At 46.6% G+C, this 22102-nt stretch overlaps 1 protein-coding gene across 17 annotated transcripts in view; it reads right to left on the reverse strand.

Moving 5' to 3' along the window:
* The window catches only part of TNIK (TRAF2 and NCK interacting kinase), an 808148-nt gene that overhangs the window by 119391 nt on the left and 666655 nt on the right, over positions 1-22102 (reverse strand). For 10 of the 17 annotated variants that reach the window (XM_078666210.1, XM_078666209.1, XM_078666208.1 and 7 more), the window contains 2 exons: positions 8511-8675; positions 1898-2131 (listed from right to left, as the gene is read on the reverse strand). In XM_078666210.1, the coding sequence (XP_078522336.1) occupies positions 1898-2131; positions 8511-8675 (399 nt within the window). Of the gene's footprint in view, positions 1-1870; positions 2132-8510; positions 8676-22102 lie in introns of all 17 variants that reach the window. The other 7 variants (XM_078666200.1, XM_078666207.1, XM_078666204.1 and 4 more) reach the window with 1 other exon arrangement.

Genomic DNA, 22102 nt, shown 5'->3' on the forward strand with positions numbered 1-22102 from the left:
CCCTTTTTTCAATGGGAGCCTGTATTCTCGTTCAGAATACAGGCTTGCATTGACGTAAATAGGAATCTGACCGAAAGCATTCTAATCGGTCGGTCGGACTCGCATAACCGTATTCATTTGGAAACGATTTTGAAACCGAGTTGGTCGGAAGAGTTTCCAAACAGGATCGTAATTGCCCTTTAAGTGTTGTCTTCCAGCACCACCACCTGCTTGACTCATTTCTGACGTAACTGAAGGGGCACATTAGACTGCTTATTTGAGCATGGTGAGGGCATAATCATTGGCGCAGATAAATGAGTGGATGTTGTGTATCCCTATCCTGTGCTTTGCTCGGCTGTAGGTAGCTGTAGGTAGCGTCTCTTGTTTGCATGCTGATGATATCAACTCGGATTTCATCTCATGTCCTGCAGCACACTATAGGGCTTGAAAATGGCAGGCTGGCTTACCTTGATACATGCAAACCTTGGTGTAGATAACCAAAAACTATCTTTGCCACTAAGGTATGCATCTATTGTTTCCACTTGCTACCTGTTCACTACAGTTTATTTCAGCAGCAAGTCCAGTAGTCCATTTTTGGCTGACTTTAGGCCATCTTTCTTTCATGAGCTAAGCTTTGGTCTAGCATTATAAAAAAGCCATTCTTAAGCCTGCATACAACAACCACAACTTTTCCTTGAGTTAGAAACACTAGTAATTGAGTTCCCTTTATAGCTGCCCACCCAGAAACAGCTCTTATAGTAGGCATGTACCTGGCAACTATTGCACTTGTTTCCATAGCATTTTATATGAAGGAATGATAAATCTAAAGTCATGGTAAATGGAGCTTCGGTTTCATTCTACCAAAGGTCCATTTTCTGTACAATCCTCTTGAGTTCTTATGGACTCTTGCCTGCTCCAGGATCAATGTTTGTACTTACTGCATCAAATACATGTACGGAGGAGTTCAGTACTTTTGAGTCATTATTATAGTGATCAATTGGAGTTTAACAGGACATCAGCCATATTTGGCTAGATCATGCTACAACCCAGGACTTACACTTTTTAAAATTTCAAAGCTCTTAACTTTCCCAGATACCTGCCTGAGTAGATCTTTTCATATAGATATTTTTCGTATTCAGGGATTTCTTTAGTCCTCTGCATCCATTTAGAACTTCAGGACTTAAATTCATAAAATGCACAGAATAAACCTGGTCAAAATTATATACTTATGCATGGAGCTGGGACATTTTAGAGCTCTGAAATTGCAAAGCAGAGTGTTCCAACCATCCTCACCATGAGGAAAGGTTCCTAGAAGTGGGACTAGAAAGTCATCATAAAGTAATATTAAGTTTAATAAAAAAGACATTTCATGAAATTCAAATGATAAGATACAAAAAACCTTTAATTTAATACCCAGTTCACACATTTGTTCAGTGCCAGAAAACCTATTTTATCTAGTACCTACTGTACATTTAGAACAAAGACCCATCCTACTATAAGGGGAAAACATAATAGAAGTCTGAACACAATCTAAACATTCCACCTGCAATGAAAGGATTCTAAATGGATTAGATGAACAGTAAATCCTTTTTGAGTCTGGTGGTCATTTTTTTAATGTAAAATAGAACATGCAATGATATTGTTCAATATTAAGGTTTAACATATTCTTCAATCATATGTTTTTTTTAAAACTGCATTTCCAATAATTCTTTTAACGTGAAACATCTGAACAGTTCCTAGGCTCACAGACTACAAAACCTTATATTATTGATTGTTAGTACTGATTTAGGAAACCAAGTACATCTAATGCCTACTTTTTCATATGTATGCAGCAAGATATTTTCTAAAAAATGCATAACAAGTTAATTAAAAGCTGAGAAATTTTAATGACCTGAAGATGTTTCAGTTCAGATGTTACCTTTGGTGGCATATCTTCTTCTTGTCGAAGCCACGAACTTCTATCAAATTTTTCAATCCGAGGAGGGAGAGGGGGATTTTCAGAGGTTGGGTCAGAGTTTTGTCGTGGCAGCTCGGGCCGATGAGAGATTAGACCATCTTGAAAGCCAGATAATCCCTTGGCTGGTTGTTCATGCAATGACTGAGATCCAGACAAAGATGACCCTTGGGTTTTAACAGACACCAGAACAGGAAGCTGTGGAATAGAGCAAAATAAGTCACTCCCTTCTCTGACATACTTGGACCTTTAACCAGTAAGGACCTTGCTCTCAAATAAATTACTAAATCTGCACCAAGAGCTTGGCAGAATCTGCTTGAATATACTTTTACAGGAGTTCTCACAACTCATTCAAGTTTTGCAGTCTTGAGGCAGTCAAAAATTTCCAAGTGTAATCCTGGAATAGGTTTGGAAACTCTCACATATAAATAATCAGAAACAATTGCAAGTGCACAGGCTAACTTTCTCTTATTTTTCTTGCAGAGGAAAACATTTTTCCATGAGCAGGATCACTTCCCACAGGGCCTTGCCAGTTTTGGGTGGTGATCACTATCTTTTCCCAGCTTGGAAAGGGATTTACCCCGCCCCTTGAAGGAAAAAGTCTCCAACCATTTGAATGTCCAAAAACATGTATACTTACATGTAACAGTTCATCAGTAAATCGTGATTTCAGACCTGTGACGTTGACCTTCTCTACTAAAAGACACTTGCCTTGCTTTTGTTGTTTTAAAAATAAAATCAGGCTGAAGACTGGCACAGCTGCAAATGTGGGCAATATAAGAGATACGTGCCCCAACAGACCAGAGACTGGCATTTCAAAAATGTATGTGATGGGAAACCCAAAATGTAAACCCCAGGAAAATGTATTATTAGTTTTAAAAATTTGAAACACACAGTATGCAATTTTCAAACCAAATATTCAAGAAGTTCAATAAGAGCGAACTCTGAACAGTGTTGTAAGAGTCCAGGAAAATTCTAATCTCTGATGAAGATTGTCCTGTTTATTAACAGGGTCCTCTGCATCTAATATTGCAGATGGTTTCCTCATTTTGCATTACACAATGGTTCCAGGGGTGTTGAAAGGTGAGTTCCATACACTGAGACCGCCCTGTGAAATTCACTTGCTAGGCATTATGCTCAAGTTTGAAGGTCAAGGTCATTCTCAATATGGCCTTGTAGGCCAACATGGTTTGTTGCAGAATTATAATCCTTTCCCATGTAAACCCACATATCCTCATGAAGTGCAGGCTAGAATCTTGAAACCAAAAACTGATCCTTTTCTATAAGAGTGAGATGCAAACTTATTTATAGCAATGTCATATCAAGGCAAAACAAATTAACTACATAGGGTAATGGTAAATGCATGTGAACTGAAGTGTAGAAAAAAGGAACGAAGCAAAAATAAATTCTTCCCCTCCGGCTTGAAAAGAATTTTAAGTTCACGTCATGTTCAAAATTTTAAAAATGATTTCAATATTTTACATTTCATTTTAGAACTTTTTTTAAAATGTAAAAGACATGAAAAGGATTTCATAATTTACATGAGAACAACTTTTAGTACCCATAACCTGAGTTAAAATCATTCACATACTTCATGATCTTAAAAGATGCAACAAAGATTCTGCAAAATATTTTTAAACTAGATTGATGTATATTGTCTACATATAAATTGATAATAGTTTTTCTGATTTGCAAATGATGCGAATGCGGGGATTAGTAAGGCAAGTGGAGTAGTACTGTGAAAAGTATGCACTGAAAAAGTGATCCCATTACCGCAAATGTTTTGGGTAACGGGACATTTAAAAAACAATGTTTTTCACTAAAATTAAATAAATGAAAGATTTTGGCATGCAGGAACAAACTGCAGATGTGACTCCCCTTTATAATTTGCCAGTGTTGCACTTTGATGTTACAGAGACATAATTTTGTGTCTACGAATAAATAAAACAAGACAGCTCCCCCTTCAGGATGCCTACCTTTATTTAATCAACGACTACTTTCCTAGAATTAAATAAATGAAAGAATGGGGCACGCAAGACCACACCAAAAGATGCACTTCCCATTTTTTATTTTCCTTTGCTATTCTTTGATGTTACAGAGGCATAACTTTGACTCTACTAACAAAGAAATGAAACAGCGCCCTTCCAGGATGCCTTAATTTATTTTCATATTGGCCTGACACTCTCTGAAGGCCAGATCTGTCCCATCAAATGAAGTGAATAGCTTCTAAATGTCAAGACTATTTTTCAATTTCCCAGACTGCAAGAATGAAATTATTATTTTCATGCAGTTTCTGTAATGTACAATCAAGAATTTACAGTAAGAATCTGATGCATTAAGAGTCCAAGTGCCATATGTAGGTAAATTGCATTTACCGAATCGTAAATACCGAATTTTACCGATTCGGTATTTACAAATCGGTAAATGCAATGTAGGTAATTATTCCTTAACAATTACCGAATCGGTAAGAATCGGTAATTACCGAATCGGTAATTACCGATTCGGTATTTGCCATTGATTCCTATGGGCCTTGAAGCCCATAGGATTCAATAGCAAATACCGAATCGGTAATTACCGATTCGGTAAAATTTCCGATTTTACAAGGGGGACAGGGTGTCACTTTGACACCCTGTTGCACCCCTGTTTCTGGCTTTTATGTCATGTGACACACATACATGCCCTTAGGGCATGTCTGTGTGCCACATGGCACAGGTGTACATGCACAGATGTGCATGTAAACAGGAATTCGTTATTTACCATGCCATATTATTTCATGGTAAATAACGAATTCCTAAGGGCCTGTGGCACTGTTTCCAGTGCCACCTACATCCCATATTACCGATTCTGTACATTTACCGATTCGGTAATTTACAGATTCGGTAAATTTACCGATTCGGTAAATATACAGAATCGGTAATATTTTGGCCACCTACATCAGAAAATCAAAATACCGGTCGGTAACGGCCGAAATCGGCCGTTACCGACCGGTATTTGGCCACCTACATATGGCCCCAAATGCATAAATAAATGTAAATACTTTAAAGAAGATCTTAGATCGTATATAATGTATAAGCAATGGTGTTGTGCTATTTGATTCCCTCAGACCTTCTCCTGTATTCACTATTTTAAAAAAATGTGTAAATGCATCTATTTACAGTGACAGATTGCTGCATTAGAGTGTGCACAACCCTGATCAATTTGTGGTGGACATTTCGTGTTTGCAACATAGAATGTGACATTCAGTAGGTTGGTGACCTGCAGATTTTGCAAAAGTGATGATATTCCATCATCATTTTTTGTCAAAATTAATGTGTGTTTCCAAAATATCACATCTATTTAAAAAACAGCATAGAAGTGAATTGGACAACTTCTGCAGTGATGTGGAAATTACTTTTTTATGCTTCCAGTTTACAGTAAGTACCAAAACATTAAAGAATGCCAGAGAAATAGCTCATCTAGATGCATTCTAAGAAGTATATTAACTGAGTATTAAGGACAGAAAAATGCCAGTGCATTGCAGTCAGGCTATCTTGTGTTGGAAAAAGAACACAACTTGCTCTGTACAGAAAAAAGGAGAGATTAAAACCCGTGCAGAGTGCAGGATGCCACAATGTGGTAACTTAAAAATAATATTGACTTGAAATACATTTTGGGACCGATTAGTTTTTAATCAAGCGCTTTTATCGGCACGTACAGTAGTTCTAATTCTCTTTTTATTTCATCCTGCACCACACAGAGTATGAGCAAGGTGAGCATTGACAACTTTTTTCCGCGCCAAAATAGCCGATAACTATCATTATGACAATGTAAAAGGGAGGGGGAGGAGCCTTGTCATAATGGAAACTTAAAAACAGGAGAAGCAGCTGGACGGATAAATCGTGACATAAAACTTAAGATAAAGATTAACGAAGATGGACAGTTGAAAGAGCTAGTAAAAGCTGCAACATTCAGCAGAACGAGGTTCTATTTTCCTTTAATATCAGGCCAGATAGAAAACTATTAAGTGAAGATGATAATGATGTGACATTAAGACTAGGAGTCTTATTAAGAGTTTGGCAGTCCGTGGACCGCTGTACCCGCGGCCGTGGTCCGACCCCTGCAAGCTCGACGGTCCAACTGCGGTATTACGAGATGGACGGATTGGCTTTGCGGAGACCTCAGCCTGTCGACTGCCAGCCAAGTGCTGCAGCTGCGGTTGGGGAAAAGCAGCTGCCATAGGGTCGTACTGAGGAGTTCCACCATTGTCCGTATTACGAGTTGGCTTTCCGAGGGCTCGACCGCAGAGGTGGGACAGGCACCTTCAAGTATAAGGAAATAAAGGATTTTGGGAGCATACACACTCCTTTCCCGTTATTCCCATTAGTGTTCAACGTGGATCCTTTTCTCCAGGGCCCCATTCACAGCAGCTTCTTCACTTCGAAGAATCCAACACCATTTGTGTTGAAATACAGGTGAGTCCTCTTTGTACCATATACCCATTGCCAGTACTTGCCACATATGGGTCAGACACCGGCAATGGGTATGTGGTATTTGTTCCACATGTATCATGCATATGTATGCATTCGACACACATGCAGTCAAAATGTCCACACAGGCATCGATACATATGGAAAAGTACTCACCACTGCTGAAACATTTCTACAGCCACACCGCCGGCCCCAAGATAAACTCATCATATGGCGGTCTGCAGACCATTAGCGCTGCGGTCTCCTAGAGGTTGCAGACGTGGTGTTCATTGGGTCGGACCACCAAACTTGTAAACAGGCCCCAATTCTTCACCAACTGAGAGTACATAGTAGATCTATAGTTTTAAATAACATGGATCCAACAGTAATCAAATTAAAGTTTTTCTAATGTAAGCGTTTTCTGCTTTACTCATGTGCTCAATAAAGTATGTAAACGTTTACGTCGATGGAACCATTGTTCTTTGACTTCAATTATTACCCATGTTCCGAGGGAGACTGGGTTGCCCCATAATGAATATACTTGTTGATTTTTGGAGGTTCTTAGAGGCAGAAAAGGCTCAGGGCCTTGGGTTAAAAGGAGAAAGCATTGGGTGTGACTATGTGACCGGATGGAGAGCCGAAAGAAAAACCGTTAAGAGGCAAGACAGAAAGGGGTTAACCGCACACGGTCTACCTGAGTTTTGCCCAGTGCTCAATTTGCAAAACATTAAATGCCAGGGCCCAATATATTACACACCTGTCCACTGCAGCTGGCACAACCAATGTCACATTTTAACTGTAGGTTTTAATTCAAATTTTATATTTTCTTAAAAGCTGTATTAAACAGATTAATGCACCAATAATGAACGTTGTTCTAAAATACACACTACGCCACCATGTGATGGTTTCTCATAATTATGTGCTGGTGTGTTTATAAATAAGTACTGGTGCCGAGCACCACACTAACACAAATTAAGCACTGGTTTTGTTTCCCATTATATGTGACTGAAGACTGTCAGATCCCAAGCAGAGCTGTGGTCAACTGAGAATTGTTTCACATGGTGGATAGGTGAATGAGACCATCTTTCAGGGGTCATTTCAGCAGAATCACTGACAAAGCAAAGAGACAATACAAGACATCTGACTGCCCTGAAGCACAGCCTAAAACAAATGCCACTCCCATCTGCCCTCTGCTACCATGACATTTGTTATGAAAGGAGATCTAGCGATGGAGGCGAAGACATTGAAAGTCATCCTCCACCTACAAAGTCCCAGGCAGTCCAGGGGAGTTGCAATTGAAGAGCTGTGGCCTCCGCAGAGACAGGGTTATGTTGCCCATCGATAGGGGACAAAAAGAGTGTGGTAAGTCTGTTCACCTCCCAGATGAGAAAGGGTCACAACAGGACCAAAATAGGGAGGGGAGAGTGGATCACTAACTTGCCCTGCTTAATGGGGTAACAGTCATTCCTGCCCAGTGATTTATTTGTAAAAGAATAAGTGCTGAATCCTAAAATTTAACTCAGAAGCTTACAGCTGGTGTTATAGAAGATTGAGGTGCCAATTACCGAGGCTGTGCTGTCTTGATTCCAACTCATGCCTCTTTAATCCACCACCAGACAATCCCTGCCTCTTTATATCTCTCTCTTGTAGGTTCTTCTTCCTCCCTGCTTCTCTCCCTCTTTAACAGTTTTTCTGTCTTTCTCATACCGCTTCTCTCCTCCTTTTGTGTTTTTTTCTTTCTCGATTTGGATCAGTATATTGAAAAAAACATAAGTGCTGGTCCCCAAAATAAGTGGTAGTGGGCCCTACCTGCTACCAACAACTCAAATTAAGCACTGCTTCTGGCCTCACACAGTGGCAATCTCATCCACAAGACTTCAATATTGAACTTTTGGTGCAACAGTCTTCCAATTTTATAGCCAGTGCAGAACAATGGTGAATTTGTTAGAATGATGACCAAGAAAATATCTCACTTACACTTTCCTAGCATCCCTCCCTTCTTGCAAAGAAACGTTTTATTACTACCTTCCACTTGAAGCCAACCACGAAGAAGGACATTTTATGCAATATTAAAAAAAAATGTTGCTTTCTCTTTTATGTTGTTGATGCAATGTTATCGAAGACTGTCATACCTGTGGATCCACTGTCCTGTGCATTGGAGGTGTCCGTGCGGCCTGGACCCCACCAATACTAAAAGACTCCGATCGAGGAGGCAAGTTCGGATCAGATATCCTATTGGATGCTTTATGAGGCATTGCTGGAGAACTCTGTCTATTCAGCCTGGATCGATCCTCTACCTGAGGAAAACAAGATAAATCAATATACACCAGAAAACTTAAATAACCACCCATAGCCTTATGCACTATAGCCATTTAATATGTTGCCAATTCGTAATTTTATATACAAAATTTGATTATGAGCCTTTTCTTGACTAGGCTTAAAGATCCATACAAATTTAGATTTGTTTTGTTATTGATCACTCACACTTATTAGTCAAATTGGTGATCCGAAATACAAATGGACCTTGTGAAAATAGAATAGGTCTAGTGAACAACACTACCATAAGAGGAACAATCTTATCAAAGTGTTTTATTCTGTTACCCAATAGAGAACACAGGATCTTCAAAAGTAGTGATTTCAGCAACATATACAATGGCTGAGTGTAATTACATTCTAAAGAATGCTCTGTTTGTACCACAGGACCTTCATTGAAAATGTTGACATTGACATCATCAGAAAAAAATCATGAGTAGCAGAATCATACAAACCACAACCTCAACGTATGTCAAACAGGTAATTTCACAAATGTTAATTCAGCACCTAACCCATTAGTAATTACCAGGAAGGGGAGTAATAGTCCATTACAAGTTCATGCAAGTAACCCACATTCAGTTTATTGACATGCCTATTGTTCAACTTTTCACACAAAGGTTAGTGTTCGAAAGAAACACAATAAATCACAAAAAACATGTTATTCAAGCCGGAAGTGGAAGCAACATGCGTTAAAGCAGATTTGTATTAGGATATATAGCTGCAGTTTTCTCTAGCGTCAAATAGTTTTGACTGAGAATTTTGCAGATATTCTTTGCAACATTTACCTTCCACTCATTCTCCAAGTATTTCATGTGTCGAAATGTTATAACAGATGATTAATGTGTTGTTCCTCAGGGTCCGCAAATGAACTAAGATGCCATAAGAGCTAATTAATATCACAAGAGTTTAATTGAAATATGCCCCTCTTCATAACTTCAAACGTAGAGGAGAAATTTAATAGGGACACAACACCCAAGTTTGTTACTTTATGAGCAAGCTATCTTGTACTCTGTGCCTCAATGGCCAGAAAACTACCCAATGTTATCCCTACTATTGACTGCTATTTTCTCAATTGCTAATTCACTGTGTTCAATGAGTTCGCTTGGTTAACCATGATGATAAACTTAGGACCATAAGACTGTTCTTCCCAAAAGTCTAAACACTAGCCTATGTTTACCACATTGTTTTAAACTACTACCCCAACTTTGAGATTTCTTTTTAAGTTCCTACAATGTGTAATGCTAATTTCATCTGCCATTTTTTCAGATTTATACTAGATTGTTTAGTGCTGCATAGTAACTGCCTGACATTTCAGAGCTCTTAAAGAAGTGACAATTTAGAGGTGAATGAAGAGGCAAGAGACTAGGTGTTTGGAGTTTGGTGTTCTTCGATTGTGACACTTATATTGTGATGAGGTGAGACAGAAAGCCTTTCTTCAAGAGTTTTCTGAATCCTAACAGGTGTGGTTTGGATCTTATGGATGGATTGAGGGCATTTTAAAGCCTGGGAGTCTGGACTTTTACGCTTCTTCCTCTATGTCTATACCTCTTGAATATGTGTTCAAGTAGACAAAAGTTGAACAGAGCTTTCTGGGTGGGGAGCAGTGAATATATTCAAGGAAAACATTCAAATTGTCATCTCTCTTACTGAAAATGTAAGCAGTACAAAGTCAGTATTTGATCAGTGCATCATAGTGATCAGTAATAGGTAGAAAAGATCGCCCCTGGCACTATTCCTGTTAAAGGCACTTTCTGTAGCGAAACATTGCCTGAACAAGTGGCATAATGTAAAATGATGCCTGTTAGACCTGACATCCTTGGCATGGTTTTCCCCCATCTTTTTGCCTCTGACTCATGTATTTTTGATGCTGTGCTGGATTTCGTTTTTGCTGGTTTAGATGCTTTGGACCCTCTGCCACTGCTGATCAGTGTCAGAGGGTAAGTGCTCCCTCTGTAAATTGTCATATTGATTGGGTATACCTGATTGGCATATCTGTATCACCAGGAGGTCCCTAGTAAAGTGCACTGTGTGTGCCAGGGCTGGTGATGACAGATGCTACTAGTGGGCCTGCAGCGCAGATTGCGCCACCCACATGAGTAGCTCAAAAAGGGGGTCTCAGGCCTGCCAGCGCAGGGCCTGTGTGCAGTCAGTGGACTGCCATGTCTGCCTGGCCAGTGTCCCCACTGGCTGGGCTTAACCCTCCCCTGTCTGTGCACATCAGCCACCCCTATGGAAGGCTCCAGGTACCCCCCTGGGTAGGGTGCAGTGAATGGATAGGGTAGAGCGTGTACTAGTGCAGGTAACATGCTCTGGTAGAGAGCAGCAGCCACTTTGTGTGCTCACTGCTGTAGGGCTGTAGGGCTCCCTAGGGTAGCCTGGGGAGGCTGGTCCCATTGGATCCCAGCCTATCTCCCTATAGGAACAAGATGGAACATCCATGAAAGATATCCCTGAACTCAGAATTAAATGACACATCTTTTGGTGAAGGTTGTTTTTGGATCCTGGGGTTGAGAATAGCATTTTTAGAAGTGGCTGTTCTTTTGTATAAACCTTTCTGTGTGCCTGGGCCTGTGTGTGGAATGCCTGCGTGACAGGAGCTGCAGGGCCCCGGAGGGGGTTGGAGTCAGCCCAGGGGTGAAAGGCGACATCTGTTGCCCGGGGAAGGGGAGAGAGAAGAGCCTGATAGTGCTGGGCTGTGCCTGCCTGACCACCGTGCTGGCTAACTCCCCTGCCGACCCACTGTCACCTCTGGCCCTGAAGCTGTCAGGAAGAAGAACACCAGAAACATTCCAGAGCCAAGGATCCCCTTGCACAAAGGACTTCAAAGGCGTTCAGGGGTATAAGGGAAGGACCCCTTACTACAGAAGATTAGATTCTGAAATTCTACAATCAAGACGGACCCTCTGCTGGAAGGAGGACGGCGAGAGAACCAAAGGAAGATTGCCTTGCTGTGTGCTCTAAGGGCTGACCTGTTCTGCTGTATCACTGGAAGCTGAGGAGGAGAAAGGGACTTTGCTGTGGGCTGTGTCCCTGCCTGCTTGAAACTGCTGAGACTTTGCTGTGTGCTGTGCCTACAGCTTGAATCTCCAAGGGCCTGAGAAGAGCTGGCTCCCTGTCTGCAACCCAGGAACATAAAGGTTGCCCAAGGCTACAAGAATCTGCTGTGCCCCCCCCCCTGAAGCTGCTGTGTGGCGAGGAGATCGTGCAACCGTGTGGTTTGCCTGTTTAGCGCATTGGCTGCTCTCTACTGCTTGAGAGCGCCGCGCTGACCCAGCCTGCTGCAGGGCCAAAGTCGACGTGTTCATCGACACGTGTGTGGGGCAGACCGGAGACCTGTGAGCCTCTGCAGCGCAAGGGGCGCTGAAAAACAATTGCTGGCCGTATCACCGCCGCTGCCCGGGGCCAGAGAACCTCCGAGGGAAGCGCCATCCTGATCGGCGCTGAACCGGCGAAGAACGAAGCCGCCGCGCTCCCATTGGTGGAGGGAGCCGAGCCCCCTCACTAACGCCGCGACGGGATTGGCCCGTGTGGCGCAGCGTCATCAGCAGTGCTGGGCCGTGATTGGCCTAGGGAGCGGAGCGTCATCGTTGCCTGTCCCGGGAGCCGCACTGCCATTGGCTGACTCCCGGGTGCTGTGGAGGCTCGCCTGAGGAGCCGCGAGGGGATTGGCTGCCTTCGCTGAGGCAGCTGAAGAAGCCGAGGAATCAGCGCGATCACCGCCGGGCCCGGGAAGAAGTGACCTGACCTCGCCGAGGGATCTCCGCATGTGCTCCAGCCCCTGGCCTGCCGTCTCTGCTCCCCGCTGCTCTTTGAAGGATCCAGAGCGGGCGGAGAGCGTCCGGAGACCGGCCGGGCGGGAGCCACACTGAGCCTTCCCCCGCGAGGTGCCCCTGGGGGACCCGCGTCACCGCGAGCACGGGGAAAGAAGTCCCCCCTCCCTCAGGATACCGGGTGAGACGCGCTAGGAGCGCTTGTGGTCCCTGAAGCCAGGGGACCATTGGGGCATAGTTAATCACGCTGGCATTGTTTCTTTGCTCATTTGGAGAGCATTGTCAACCCCATAACTCTGGCATATCTTCAAAACGCTGGCATTGTTTGGACTGCTCGTTTTTAGAGCGTAGCCATTATAAATCGGTGGCATTAGGTTTAATACTGATTTGAAGAGACTTGAGACATTTGTTTTTATGTGACAACTTCCTGAAACTACGTACCACCATTAAGATTAAGTGCCTCATTTTAATAATGAAGTGATTATCGTGCAACTGCTTGATTTACCTTGCTGAAACTAGATAAAGTTATATATTTTTATAAAAATATACTCACCTGTGTGGTCTCAGTTTGTGGTGGATTGGGGATTATTGTTGTGTTAAGTGCAAATGTTATCCACATTGTCTCCGAGTTTAGCCTAGACTGCTCGCGCCATGCTACCTAGAGGGTGAGCAGGGGTTATCTCAGAGGGTTATTCCGTCGCCCTGACCGGAGCTAGGGGTCCCTACTTGGGCCAAGGTACTTACCTTTGCCAACCAGAGACGCCCGGTTCTAACATTGGTGGCTCGCGGTGCGGATTTTGAACTAATAATTGCACTTGACCTGCAGTGATTTCTTGTACATCACTAGTCTAGTTTAGCAGCACAGGTTGCGCAAGACTTTTTGGTGAAACCTTTTGTTGAAAAGGGAAGGAAGCATCATGTCTCGGAAAGCGCCAAGCGTGACTGTAGAAGTGGTAGGGGAATTTGAAATCCAGGAGTTGTTCATCTATAACAAGGATCAACTGAAAGCATTCTGCAAACAGCTTGGATGCCCAGCGAAGGGCAGCGCAAACAAGGAAGAGCTACAGAAAGCTCTGAGGGCCTGGTGGGAGGCCAAACATGGTGATCTAGCGGAAGCTACTGAAGTGGACGGCACACAAGAGAATGTTGTTTTGCTCAGTGATCTGCCAGTGCGGTCAGCATCTAAGGCTGGCAGCAACCACTCCAGTAGGAATATTTCTCCAGAGGAAGTGGAGGAGAATCAGAGAACTAGGGCCCATGAGATTGAGCTTTTGAAACTCAGAGCGGACGCCGATGAGAAGAAACTGCGCCTGGAAATTGAGAGAGAGGCGCAGGAGAGAGCGGCGCAGGAGAGAAGGGATGCTCTCGCTTTGGAGGAGAAGAAGCTCGAATTGGCTCATGAGAGGGGCATGAAGGAATTGGCCATCAAATATAAAGAGAGGGTGTCCAGTTCTAATGGTGGCAGCGCACAACCAGTACAGGCGGGTAAGGTATACATACCAAAGGATCTGGTACAGAATTATCAGAGGGGTGATGATATTTATGCGTGGTTTAGAGCGTATGAACTAGCCCTAAGGATGAATGAAGTGCCTGAGAAGAATTGGGGAGCAGGATTGTGGAAGCATTTTGAGGCCTCTGGGAGGGATGTTTTGGCACCCTTAGAAGCAAAGGATGCTTTGTCCTACTCCGCCATGAAGGAGGCTTTGTGCCTCAGGTATGGGCTCACTGCTGAACAGTACCGCCAGAAGTTTAGGAACTTCAAGAAGCTTGATTCAAGTACTTGGGTGGAGTGTGTGAGTATGTACACGCGTGCACTGGAAGGTTGGATGAAGGGCAGCAAAGTTACTGATTATGTGGGGTTGTGTCACTTGATTAGTAGGGAGCACTTAAGTAGTTTATGTGTCCCAGAGCTGCGCCAGCATCTTTTGGATAGCAAGTTAACTGATCCCAGTGAGCTTGCTAAAGAGGCGGACCGGTGGACTAGCACCAGGGTCCACAAGGGGGTGGTAAGTACCCCAGCCAAGGGTGGACAGGGTCCCCAGCAGAAGAGTGGGGGGGACACGGGTAATCAAAAGGAGTCTTCTAAAGGGCCCCAAACTGGTTCCCAGGAGAAGGTGTCTCAACCCCCCAAGTCTAAGAAGTCCTGGCCCCGTAAGGGCAAGCAGGACAACAGGCCCCCGCCTACCTGCTTTACATGTGGGGAGGTGGGGCACATTGCCCCCAAATGTCCAAAGAAACCTCCAGCACCCTCTGGTGCTCCAGCACCGGCATTGGCCAGTGTAGCTTTGGGAGGGGATTTGATTTCTAGTGGGGAGGAAGGGTTAGCAGTGATGACCCTTGTCTCTTTAGGAGACCAAGAGATGGCCCAGGAAGCCTTGCTGCCCTTAAACACTAAGAAATATGGGCAGAAGGTGACCATCAATGGAAAGGAGATAGACGCTCTGAGAGACACCGGGGCCAGTGTGACATCTGTCAGGTGTCAATGGGTGTCTGAAGAGCAGATCATCCCCAATGTACTCCGTCCTGTGGTGGCAGCTGATAGTTCAGTGCGCCTCTGCAAGTTGGCACGGGTTCCATTCGAATGGGGAGGAGTCTCCGGTACATTGGAAGTTGTTGTAAGTGATGCCTTGCCTGTAGATTGTCTATTAGGTAATGACCTGGAGAGCTCTCCATGGAAAGATGTAGAGCACAGGACTCACTTGGAGATGTTGGGTTTGCCTGCGTGGATCTGTGTGTCCACCCGGGCCATGACAGCCAGAGAGGGCGGTCTAGCAGAGCTGGAGCCTGGAACAATGGCCCAGGAACCTACCAAGAGAAGAAGGGGTAGAGGGCGCGGGAAACCGGCCCCCACTGTTCCCACAGTCCAGGAGGAGGCAGACCCAGAGGGGGATGCCCTGGAACCTACAGGGGAGCAGGTGGCCGAACTAGGGGAATTGCCTGAGCTGTCCCAGTGGCAGCAGGAAGGTGGTCCCTCCAGGGAGGAATTCTGCCAGGCTCAGAAGGAGTGCCCTTCTCTCGTTGGTGTGCGGCAGCAGGCTGCCGACCAGGCCGCAGGCCTGGGGTCCAAGGAGCATTTGATCTACTGGGAGGATGACTTACTTTATAGTGAGCCTAAGTTCGCTGAGCCCGGCGCAGCCCGAGTGCTGGTAGTGCCCGAGCGCTTCAGGAACTTCCTACTGGGTCTGGCTCATGACGTGCCTCTCGCAGGACATCTGGGGCAAGACAAGACCTATCACAGGCTTGTCACCCATTTCTACTGGCCCCAGATGAAGAAGCACGTCGCTGCCTTTTGTAAGTCTTGTCAGACTTGTCAGGCCAGTGGCAAGAGCGGAGGGAAGTGCGTGGCACCCCTCCAACCCTTTCCCGTGGTGAGCACCCCTTTCGAGCGGGTGGGCATTGACATCGTGGGGCCCCTGGATCCCAAGACAGCCCTAGGCAACAGGTTTATCCTGGTCTTGGTGGACCATGCCACTCGGTACCCGGAAGCCATCCCGCTCAGGACAGTCACAGCCCCCGTGGTGGGCCGTGCCCTGATGGGGATCTTTTCCCGGGTGGGATTTCCGAAGGAGGTCGTTTCGGACCGCGGGACAAACTTCATTTCTAAATATATGAAGTCCCTGTGGAGTGAGTGTGGGGTGACATACAAATTCACCACTCCTTACCACCCTCAAGGAAATGGTTTGGTTGAGAGGTTCAACCGCACATTGAAGGGCATGATCATGGGCCTGGAAGAGCCCATGAGGCGGAAATGGGATGTCTTGTTGCCATGCCTGTTGTTTGCCTACAGGGAGGTGCCTCAGAAATCCTTAGGGTTCAGTCCCTTTGAGTTGCTGTATGGCCACCCTGTCAGAGGGCCTCTTACTCTGGTGAAGGAGGGGTGGGAGAAATCCCGTGGGAAAACCCCTCAGGATGTGTTCAGCTATGTGCTGGCCATTCGCAACCAGACCAAGCGCTTCAGGAAGCTCGCGCAAGAGAACCTGGAGGCTAGCCAGGAGGAAATGAAGAGGTGGTATGACCAGAACACCTCTCTAGTGGAGTTCCAACCTGGACAGAAAGTGTGGGTGATGGCGCCAGTGGAGCCTTGTGCGCTCCGTGACAAGTGGTCTGGGCCATATGAGGTGGTGGAGCGCAAGAGCGAGGTTACCTATTTGGTTAACCTGAAGACTCCCAGGCAGCCCCTGAGAGTGCTACATGTGAACCGCCTCAAACCCCACTTTGAAAGAACTGAAGTGACTATGCTCATGGCTACAGATGTTGGAGGGGAGGAGGATAGTGATCCTCTCCCTGACCTCCTGGCAGTCAAGGAGCAAGATGGGTCAGTGGATGGTGTGGTCCTCTCCCCCACCCTGACCCCAAAACAGCGGGAGGACTGTCGCCAAGTCTTGGGTCAGTTCGCCCCACTGTTCTCCCTGACCCCAGGTGTCACCAAATGGTGCGTCCACGACGTGGACACTGGAGACAGCATGCCTGTGAAACAGAAGTTTTACAGGGTGGCTGACAAGGTCAGAGCTAGCATCAAGGAAGAAGTTTCCAAGATGTTGGCGCTTGGGGTTATTGAGCCCTCCAGCAGCCCCTGGGCTAGCCCAGTGGTCTTAGTGCCTAAGAAAGCTGCTACCCCCGGTGGCCCCCCAGAACTTCGGTTCTGCGTGGACTACCGTGGGCTCAATGCGGTCACGAAGACTGACGCGCACCCCATCCCCAGAGCTGATGAGCTGGTGGATCGGTTGGGAGCTGCCCAGTACCTGAGTACTTTTGATTTGACTTCAGGGTACTGGCAGATTGCCTTAACTGACGGGGCAAAGGAGAGGTCAGCATTTTCAACGCCAGAAGGACACTTCCAGTTTCGTGTCATGCCCTTTGGGTTGAAAAATGCCCCCGCCACATTTCAGAGATTGGTCAACCAGGTACTGGCAGGGCTGGAGCAATTCAGCGCAGCCTACCTGGATGACATTGCGGTGTTCAGCTCCACTTGGGAGGAACACCTGCAACACCTCACTGAAGTGTTGAAGGCTCTGCAGAAGGCAGGCCTCACTATCAAGGCCAGTAAATGCCAGATAGGGCAGGGATCTGTGGTGTACTTGGGACACCAGGTGGGGAGCGGCAAGGTGGCGCCCCTACAGGCAAAAATTGATACCATTCTGGCTTGGGAACCCCCCAAGACTCAGACTGAGGTGAGAGCCTTTCTCGGTCTCACTGGGTATTACAGACGGTTTGTCAAAGGCTATGGCACCATTGTGGCCCCTTTGACAGAGCTGACATCTAGGAATCAGCCCAGGAAAGTGAATTGGACTGAGGCCTGTCAAACTGCTTTTGACACCCTCAAAACTGCCATGTGCACAGCACCGGTGCTTAAGGCACCTGACTTTTCAAGTGAGTTCATTGTGCAAACTGACGCTTCAGAGCAAGGCGTGGGAGCAGTGCTCTCACAGATCAATGATGAGGGAGGAGACCAACCTGTGGCTTTCATTAGCCGGAGGCTAATCCCCAGGGAACAAAGATGGAGTGCCATTGAAAGAGAAGCTTTCGCTGTGGTCTGGGCTCTGAAGAAGCTGAGGCCCTACCTGTTTGGGACTCACTTCCGCGTTCAGACCGACCACAGGCCCCTCAGATGGTTAATGCAGATGAGGGGTGAGAATCCAAAATTGTTGAGGTGGTCCATTTCCCTACAGGGGATGGACTTTACGGTGGAGCACCGCCCTGGTACAGAACACGCCAACGCTGACGGTCTGTCCAGATTCTTCCGCCTTAGTGATGAGGACTCCCAAGAGGTTGGGTAGTTCTCCCCACTTTCAGCTGGAGGGGACACGTGTTAGACCTGACATCCTTGGCATGGTTTTCCCCCATCTTTTTGCCTCTGACTCATGTATTTTTGATGCTGTGCTGGATTTCGTTTTTGCTGGTTTAGATGCTTTGGACCCTCTGCCACTGCTGATCAGTGTCAGAGGGTAAGTGCTCCCTCTGTAAATTGTCATATTGATTGGGTATACCTGATTGGCATATCTGTATCACCAGGAGGTCCCTAGTAAAGTGCACTGTGTGTGCCAGGGCTGGTGATGACAGATGCTACTAGTGGGCCTGCAGCGCAGATTGCGCCACCCACATGAGTAGCTCAAAAAGGGGGTCTCAGGCCTGCCAGCGCAGGGCCTGTGTGCAGTCAGTGGACTGCCATGTCTGCCTGGCCAGTGTCCCCACTGGCTGGGCTTAACCCTCCCCTGTCTGTGCACATCAGCCACCCCTATGGAAGGCTCCAGGTACCCCCCTGGGTAGGGTGCAGTGAATGGATAGGGTAGAGCGTGTACTAGTGCAGGTAACATGCTCTGGTAGAGAGCAGCAGCCACTTTGTGTGCTCACTGCTGTAGGGCTGTAGGGCTCCCTAGGGTAGCCTGGGGAGGCTGGTCCCATTGGATCCCAGCCTATCTCCCTATAGGAACAAGATGGAACATCCATGAAAGATATCCCTGAACTCAGAATTAAATGACACATCTTTTGGTGAAGGTTGTTTTTGGATCCTGGGGTTGAGAATAGCATTTTTAGAAGTGGCTGTTCTTTTGTATAAACCTTTCTGTGTGCCTGGGCCTGTGTGTGGAATGCCTGCGTGACAGGAGCTGCAGGGCCCCGGAGGGGGTTGGAGTCAGCCCAGGGGTGAAAGGCGACATCTGTTGCCCGGGGAAGGGGAGAGAGAAGAGCCTGATAGTGCTGGGCTGTGCCTGCCTGACCACCGTGCTGGCTAACTCCCCTGCCGACCCACTGTCACCTCTGGCCCTGAAGCTGTCAGGAAGAAGAACACCAGAAACATTCCAGAGCCAAGGATCCCCTTGCACAAAGGACTTCAAAGGCGTTCAGGGGTATAAGGGAAGGACCCCTTACTACAGAAGATTAGATTCTGAAATTCTACAATCAAGACGGACCCTCTGCTGGAAGGAGGACGGCGAGAGAACCAAAGGAAGATTGCCTTGCTGTGTGCTCTAAGGGCTGACCTGTTCTGCTGTATCACTGGAAGCTGAGGAGGAGAAAGGGACTTTGCTGTGGGCTGTGTCCCTGCCTGCTTGAAACTGCTGAGACTTTGCTGTGTGCTGTGCCTACAGCTTGAATCTCCAAGGGCCTGAGAAGAGCTGGCTCCCTGTCTGCAACCCAGGAACATAAAGGTTGCCCAAGGCTACAAGAATCTGCTGTGCCCCCCCCCCCTGAAGCTGCTGTGTGGCGAGGAGATCGTGCAACCGTGTGGTTTGCCTGTTTAGCGCATTGGCTGCTCTCTACTGCTTGAGAGCGCCGCGCTGACCCAGCCTGCTGCAGGGCCAAAGTCGACGTGTTCATCGACACGTGTGTGGGGCAGACCGGAGACCTGTGAGCCTCTGCAGCGCAAGGGGCGCTGAAAAACAATTGCTGGCCGTATCACCGCCGCTGCCCGGGGCCAGAGAACCTCCGAGGGAAGCGCCATCCTGATCGGCGCTGAACCGGCGAAGAACGAAGCCGCCGCGCTCCCATTGGTGGAGGGAGCCGAGCCCCCTCACTAACGCCGCGACGGGATTGGCCCGTGCGGCGCAGCGTCATCAGCAGTGCTGGGCCGTGATTGGCCTAGGGAGCGGAGCGTCATCGTTGCCTGTCCCGGGAGCCGCACTGCCATTGGCTGACTCCCGGGTGCTGTGGAGGCTCGCCTGAGGAGCCGCGAGGGGATTGGCTGCCTTCGCTGAGGCAGCTGAAGAAGCCGAGGAATCAGCGCGATCACCGCCGGGCCCGGGAAGAAGTGACCTGACCTCGCCGAGGGATCTCCGCATGTGCTCCAGCCCCTGGCCTGCCGTCTCTGCTCCCCGCTGCTCTTTGAAGGATCCAGAGCGGGCGGAGAGCGTCCGGAGACCGGCCGGGCGGGAGCCACACTGAGCCTTCCCCCGCGAGGTGCCCCTGGGGGACCCGCGTCACCGCGAGCACGGGGAAAGAAGTCCCCCCTCCCTCAGGATACCGGGTGAGACGCGCTAGGAGCGCTTGTGGTCCCTGAAGCCAGGGGACCATTGGGGCATAGTTAATCACGCTGGCATTGTTTCTTTGCTCATTTGGAGAGCATTGTCGACCCCATAACTCTGGCATATCTTCAAAACGCTGGCATTGTTTGGACTGCTCGTTTTTAGAGCGTAGCCATTATAAATCGGTGGCATTAGGTTTAATACTGATTTGAAGAGACTTGAGACATTTGTTTTTATGTGACAACTTCCTGAAACTACGTACCACCATTAAGATTAAGTGCCTCATTTTAATAATGAAGTGATTATCGTGCAACTGCTTGATTTACCTTGCTGAAACTAGATAAAGTTATATATTTTTATAAAAATATACTCACCTGTGTGGTCTCAGTTTGTGGTGGATTGGGGATTATTGTTGTGTTAAGTGCAAATGTTATCCACATTGTCTCCGAGTTTAGCCTAGACTGCTCGCGCCATGCTACCTAGAGGGTGAGCAGGGGTTATCTCAGAGGGTTATTCCGTCGCCCTGACCGGAGCTAGGGGTCCCTACTTGGGCCAAGGTACTTACCTTTGCCAACCAGAGACGCCCGGTTCTAACAATGCCCCCAGCAGAATGTGAAGAGGGACCCCAGAGTCTGCCATATCACATAGATGTTCATTGGCCTTGGGCTGAATGGGGGCCCCTGGAATGAATGAGGGGCACCTGAGGGGTTGGGTGCCCCCTGCAGTGCTGGGGCCTGTGTTACGTCTCTGACCTGAACGTTTTTGACTTTTTTTTTTAATACACAACGCTGATGTTATGTTCAGAACTGAAACATGGCTTAATGAAGTCTTAGCACAAACATTGTATCAGCGATTCCCTCAGGCTATTCTAGTGTACACCGGACCACCTTAATAACGTACAAGGTGAACGTGCCATCATCTTTCGTTAAAGCTTTTCCTTTTTAACCTCAAACATCTGTAACAACATTTACATGGAGGGAATGGTGTTTTTGCTTACAATAAGTCACATTTCTTCTCTTTTAGATGTGTTGGCTTAAAGATCGCCTAGTTACTCAGTGGGTTTCAATTTGCCTTAGAAAAGCTACCTGTTTTTATTGAAATATGTAAACTTCTCCATAGTGGGAGATTTTAATATCGATATGGATAATGTATTGGACTCACAAGCAGTCTAACTTAAGGAGGAGCTATGGGCCCTTAGTCTAACACAGTTCGACTATACACATCGCATACCATATAATCAATCTCTTCCCTACCAATCCCAAATCTCTTTCCTGCTCCAATCCCATTACTTTAATTTGGGGTGATACCAGTTACCTTACAGTCCACTCCACCTAGAAAGCCCCCCCCTCAAGCACTGTGGAAAGTATTACATGGCACTGGGTTCCACATGACAGATGTCAACACACCCTTCTAGGTTAAGAAGCAGCCGTGTTCCCCAACAATAATGACACATTGTCCTTTAACTCTTGGATTAGTATTGCCATGGACATCTGGGCTCCCACCAAAGGTAGTAGCCAATGGAACACACGCCATCCATCCTGGTGGTTCTCAGAAGACTAAAACTTAACTAACAGAAGCTGTGTTGGCTTGAAAGGAAACAGTGCCTTAAAAATTATAAAACAACTAAAAAACATACTGTAAATTCTATAAAACATGCATTAAATGCCTATCTTCGCTGGATCA

The sequence above is a fragment of the Lissotriton helveticus genome, chromosome 11 (genome assembly GCF_964261635.1).
Source record: "Lissotriton helveticus chromosome 11, aLisHel1.1, whole genome shotgun sequence".
NCBI classification, from domain to species: domain Eukaryota; kingdom Metazoa; phylum Chordata; class Amphibia; order Caudata; family Salamandridae; genus Lissotriton; species Lissotriton helveticus.